The sequence below is a fragment of the Tupaia chinensis genome, unplaced genomic scaffold, assembly GCF_000334495.1.
Source record: "Tupaia chinensis unplaced genomic scaffold, TupChi_1.0 Scaffold000238_1, whole genome shotgun sequence".
Taxonomy (NCBI): Eukaryota; Metazoa; Chordata; class Mammalia; order Scandentia; family Tupaiidae; genus Tupaia; species Tupaia belangeri.
Genome location: NW_006159716.1, coordinates 4,850,398 through 4,856,397, shown reverse-complemented (window position 1 = coordinate 4,856,397; position 6,000 = coordinate 4,850,398). Strand labels below are relative to the sequence as shown.

At 51.1% G+C, this 6,000-nt stretch overlaps 1 protein-coding gene across 1 annotated transcript in view; it reads left to right on the top strand.

Moving 5' to 3' along the window:
* Window positions 1-1,046: 1,046 nt before the first annotated feature.
* The window catches only part of DAAM2 (dishevelled associated activator of morphogenesis 2), a 104,246-nt gene continuing 99,292 nt past the window's right edge, over window positions 1,047-6,000 (top strand). Inside the window, exon 1 of the mRNA XM_027771923.1 lies at window positions 1,047-1,118. Within this exon, the coding sequence (XP_027627724.1) occupies window positions 1,082-1,118 (37 nt within the window). The 5' untranslated portion in view covers window positions 1,047-1,081. The remainder of the gene's footprint in view (window positions 1,119-6,000) is intronic.

The following is a 6,000-nucleotide window of genomic DNA, read 5'->3' as shown; positions in this document are numbered from 1 at the left end:
CTGACCGTTTAAGAAAGCAGCCACACAGGAGGCTACTCCACAGCAGCTCTGCCTCCCCTGTGTTGTACCTCACTGGGCTGCAGCTGGGACCCTCTTGGGCTGGATTTGAGTACTGGAGCCTGGGGGGGTGGTGTGTCAGGGAGGGGCTGCAATCAAGTGTACAACCTCAGGAATCCATGCCCATGAAAGGACTCCTGGTCCACAGCCCCCCACTGCTGCCTTGGGCTCCCACCACCCGGCTTTGGCTCTGGGATATAAGAGGATCATTCTTGAGGACTGAGCTCAAGAGCCCTAAAAAGAAAGTTGGAAAATAGCTGGATAAACTTGGTGAGTGAGAGAAACCCACGTTGCATCCTCCCGTTTAGGTTGCAGATTACAGATTTTGGATTGTGTTCTGGTGATTCTCGCCAGTGGTATTCAATGGGCAAATGTGAGAGAGGGACAGAGGTGGGGGCTGGGATTCCCAGTGGGCAGTGAGCCTGGAGCTTGAGGATAGCCCCTAACCTTGCTCCTAGTGGTGTTACCCTTGAGCCTGGGAGCTGAGAGCTGACATCTGGACAAGGCTGAAGCCCTGCCTGAGGAGTGGAGATCGGGAGGGGCAGATGTCAGATTTCTCCCTCATTTGGAGAAAACAAAGTGTGGTCAGTCAGGCTGTTTGGAAGATGCTGGAAGTCAAATGACATTTGCAGCCTGAGGGTGAAGCAAGTGACCCAGTGAGTTTATTTCAGCCAGAATCAAGCCAGTTCCTCTTCTTTCTGGGGTGAGGGACAAACCAGATCCTGGGCTTTTTCCCCAGGCCCCGGACTTATACCCCAGGCCTTAGAGTGGTCTGCGTTGTCTCCCTGGACCGGGAGTAGCTGCTCATGGACCATAGCTGACAGTGTTAGTAGCATAGTGGGAGGAGGCAGGTCTGCCAAGGGCAGGGAAGAATGGAGGGCCTGTTATTGCCAAAGCCTGGGAACACCACCTCGGGTAAAGGCCCACGCTGCCTAAGGCTGGCGTGAGAAGGAGCAGAGTGGGGGAGAGGTCTGTGCAGCAAGGAGAATGGGGCTGAGTCAGCAGCCCACCCTCTACAGAGCAGATGGCCCCTGAACCCTATTCCCGTGGCATGGACACAGGTGAGTTCTCTGGCTTTGAATGCCCAGGTTTGGTGTGGGGCACGGGGGGTTGTGCCAAAGGGGTAGCTTTCCACAGAGAAGGCAGGACGCAGTAGCAGCCTCAGGCCTTGGCACTTACCCGAGGCCAGGGCTTCTGAATGAGAGAAGCTCTCTGCTAAATTCTGCTCTGACAGATGTTTTCTGTGCTCATACTTGAGCCAGGCTCTGTGCTGGGGATTTACTGAACCAGCAAATGTCATGATGAAACTCGGAGGCTGTGAAGATTGGGAAAGATATTTCGGATATGGGATTAAAGCGGTCTTTGAAAAGTGACAAGAATAGTTACCATTTAGTCTGTAGTTTGAACACACGGATCCCTGTGCCAAGGACTTACCGTTTTACTGAATTCTTGCAGTAACTTTTTGAGCCATGAATAGTTTTTAGATTTTACCGACGAAGAAACTAAGGCTCAGCTATTAAGGACTTTGCCTAAGGATACAGCTGGTAAATTGAGAACTAAGACTCAAACTAAGATTCAGACACTCATATGCTTGCTTAACAAAGTTGAACTGATGGCTTGCTATGTGCTGGACATTGTGGGGGTCACCCAAGACACAGCTGGGACACAGACCAGGCCAGCCTAAGCCCGCAGTCTGCATCCTCACCCCCATCCAGAGTCTTTATACTAGAACTCAGAGAGCCTTTGGGGGAAGTGTGCACATGTTTTCTCCAGTCTGAGAATTACTTAAAAGTGTTCTTTTCCTTGAGAAATGTTTCATTTTGTCTTTAACAGTCATCTAAAAATCCAATACCTCCATTCTAAATTATCAGAAGAACCACTGTATAGCCTACTCCTGACATGAGATTTTAGTCTCCAACTTGATGTTTGTGTGTAAATTGGCACCAAGTGGTTTCCTAAAACGATAGTGTTTAACTTTTAGTGCTTTGTTTCTTTTTTATTTTGGAGAGATTTTCGCTATAGGGCACGTGCGCTCGCCAGACAGACAGCGAGAGACATAGAGACAGAAAGCGAGAAATCACCCCCCAGGGGGGATGGTCACGCCGCAATCCCTTCTCCTCCATTCTCCTCTCGGGATCTTGGGCACGTACACACATGTGCCCGGCGTACGGGTCCGGGACGCGAACCATGGTCGACTACGTGGGAGTCCAGCGACATAGCCATTACCCTAACTGCTGGTTCCCTAGTGCTTTGTTTCTTAAACTGGAATTTACATTGTATGCTTGGAAGCTCCAAAGTGCCAAAGATGAAGAAAGGCTACAGTGATTCTACTGCAGAAAGGGAGGAGTGGTCAGGGTGTCCCAAGAGGAAATGGTCCGGCATCCTCCCTTCTTGGGCAGAGTGAACTGGACTCAGCTGGGGCAAGGCAGCCTGGAGTCTGAGTCTTCCAGCCCTTCCAGTGTCTAGGCTCAGGCTGGACATTGTCCAGAGACCCAGAGAATGGGCAAAATTAGGAGAGAGGAAGAACCCCAAACTGGTAGCTTCAGATACAGTATCTCTGACCTTGGTAAACCATTCCTCCTCTCTGGGAGATGGGACAACTTTGCAGATGGGACAACTCCTACAGAGCCTGGGAAGAGGAGTGGGGGCCTCTCTGGAACATCGTGTGACTTCCTCTCAAAAGGAGATGTTCTTGGTCATTCAGAACTTCCAGCCTTTCCTGGGGCCCAGCTGTTAGGGGAGAAGGCATAGCCCAATCCCTGATGCAGGGAATTGTGGATATCGGGTGTCCAGGTCACATCCTGCTGGCCTGGTTTCTCAGCCTTTAGGCAGAGCTGGCGGCCAGCATCCATCTGGACTAGATATTCCAGCAATGCAGGAGGGCTGGAGACAAGAGACTACTCAGGATTGTATTTCCTCTTCCCTGACATTTCCCTTTCCTCCTCTTCCTGCTGAGGTCCTGGGTCCTGCCACAAGGTTGCCTGGGGTCTTACTGACTTCTGTCTTATGCTCCAAGGAACCACCCCTCAACTGGATCCTGGGCAATCCTCCTGCTCTTCCTTTCTCCATCTCCTGCTCTCCCTTGCCCATCTTCTGCTTTAGGAATTGGCAAACATTTTCTGCAAAGGTCCTGGTAGTAAATATCTTGGCTTTTGGGGTCACATGGTCTCCAGTCCTCCACTTTGCTGTTGTAGCATCGGAGCAGCTGTGAACAGTATGTACAGGAGTGGGCGTGGCTGGGTTCCAGTGAAGCTGTGCTTATCAAATAAGGCTGGTGGCCAGATTTGGCTTGTGGGCCACAATTTCCCAACCCCTGAACTGGATGAAGTCAACCCTTGCTGAAAAGCATTAGATAGCCCCTCAAGGCCTGCTTGACCTCCGAGCATGATGGGTCTACCCACTTCTACACTTGCAGGTGCATCTTGCACACTGATTCTTTCTAGACCCCAGTCTCCAGCCATGCCTCTCTGTCTCAGACACACTCTTCTTTCATGTTCCTGGCCTTTGCCTGTGTAGTCTCCCCCAGCTGGGATGCCATTCCTCCTCCTTCTCTTCTTCACGCAGCCTACCTACCCATCCGAGTTTGACTCATAGCTCAGGTCGGATGTTCCCTCTTTGGAACCTGCCATGATCCTCCACCCTCTTGCCCTCACTGGTACAGGAAGCTCTCCCTCCCTTCCGTGACCTCATCACTTTGTTAATGCCTCACGTATGCTGCACTTGAGTACTTTGTTCCAAACTTTATTTCAAAGGCAGGAATCAGCAGGACCTGCTATCACTGCTGCCTCTCCCACCCCCTGCTCTTTGCCTGTCAGGCAGTAGGCCCTCGGGAAGTATTGTTGCCATAGGCCCAATGACCCCTCCCTTGTTCCTCTAGAACCCATGTCACACATGGGGGCTTTTTGGGGTCTAGCCGTGCCATTTTGGGAAATCGGGATCTCATCACCTGTTGGGCCCTGAAGCATCCTATAGCTAAATCCATCACTGGCCCTGTAACATGAGCCCACCCCGCCTGATCCAGTGTCCCTGTTTATTTTGGCATCCCATGCAGGGCATGAGAGATCCAGATTTCAAAGCAAGAATTTTTTTCTAGCAGCCGCCGAAGGTCAGGCCCCTGCCAGCTCCCTGGCTTCCATGACAGCGTTTTCAGTTAATTGAGAAAACAAACCCAAATCCTGACAGAGATGGTTCTGCAGATTGGGACAGAGACATTTATGCCAGTATGCAGGAGAGTCCTCCAGCTCCTGCAGACAGGATGAGAACAAGGAGGGGAATGTGTGAGCTCGTGAGGGCCCACAGCTGCCTTCTCAGCAAAAGAGGGATCCGTGGAGGAAATTGCAGCTTTGATGAACCAGCTCCCGGCAGGCTCCAGGGCCCAGAACTTCTACTCCTCCTTCCCTCGCTAGGGCATTTTTGGACTGGGTGGAAGCCATGGAGAAAGGCCAGCTGAGTGAGAATAGAAGCAGGGAGACACAAGAGACTTCCTTAGCACTTGCCAGTTTCTCTTCCAAGTTGAGTTATCCGAGGATCTGACTACTTGGAGGAGAGCAATGAGAGGTGACCTGGGAGTGACCTTGGTGGGAGGGCCATGTAGTTGACCTGCCACCCACCGATGGCAAGCCCTGCTCAGCCATGCAGAGCTCTGGGTGAATTTTTAAGTATAATTCTTTAAAATGTTTGTTCACTTATTTCCTCCATGTGCGAGGGAGAGAGAGAAACAGCACCCCAACAGTGGTCCCGATGCCACAATCCATTTCTGTCTTGTGGCCAGAAAAGCTTGGATTATGGTCAAGCATGTGCTCAGCACACTCAAGGAGGACTCCAGACTGGAACTGGGAACCTCCCATGGGATGAACTCAGAAAGGGTGTACCATTCCTTAAGGGAAAACTAGTTAACCTGAGCAGTAGCTGAGTGGTAGCCCAGCATTGCCTGGGGAGTACTTTGCCTCGCTGGGTGTTCCCATGTATGCCTGCCCTCCCACCTCACATACCCTCTGTGGTATCAGGAAAAAGATGTTGTGCTTCCACTATGACCCCTGATGGGTGTCATTGGACAGGTGGGAATTGTAGGAACACAGGTAGAACTGACCGCACTGCCCCTGTGTCCGTGCTGAGTATCCAGCCTGTGTATCCTCTCCTGGGGGGGTGTGTGCTGTAAGCAGGGTAGGTTCCTGCATTCCTTCGGATGTGGATTTCTTTGCAGTTCACAAACTGGTGCCTCTTAGGCAGAATGGGATACGAAAGAGACCTGGTTTTGCTCTGTTGCTATTCAGTGGCCCAGGCCATATATGGCCTTTGGAAGCCTCCAATTTCTATTAGGAAATAGGGCAGATACTCACATGTTGTGTTTGTCCCAAAGGGGAGTGTTGGTGAAGATTAGGTAAGCCGTATCCCGAACCTGGCCTCTTTCCCATTGGACATCTATCTTGGCCCAGCTGCTGTCGGCCCCTTGGATCTGGCTACCTTAACAGTGAGGCGAAATAGCCAATATATGGGTAGCGTCTGCTCAGGCGAGGGAGGATGAGGCCTGGGAGGAAGGGGTTGTAGGCTGGCTCTGGGTGTCTGGTGTAACTAGGCCAAGTAATGGACAGTTGGTGGCAGATGTAGAGAGCTTCCCATACCTAGTGTCTGGAGCTCCCTGCCTTCCGTGAGTACTTCATCAGTCACAGAGGCCACATTATTGAGCTGCTGGGGCCATTCCGTTAAGCAAGTGTCTCAAAGTCTCTGTGGCATCTTAAAGCTGGAGAAAAGTCACTTGGGGTTTAAGGGAGAGTCCTGTCATGTAGCTGGTATGATCAATAGCTCCTGTTTTCCAGAGAACATTTCCAATATGCCACCTAGTCCTCCTAAAATTCTGGAATCCCTGGATGCCAGGCTTGGTTGTTTACTTTCTGTTTTTGCTGACAATTGTTCTCATTGTGTACTAAGACTGTTTACACACAA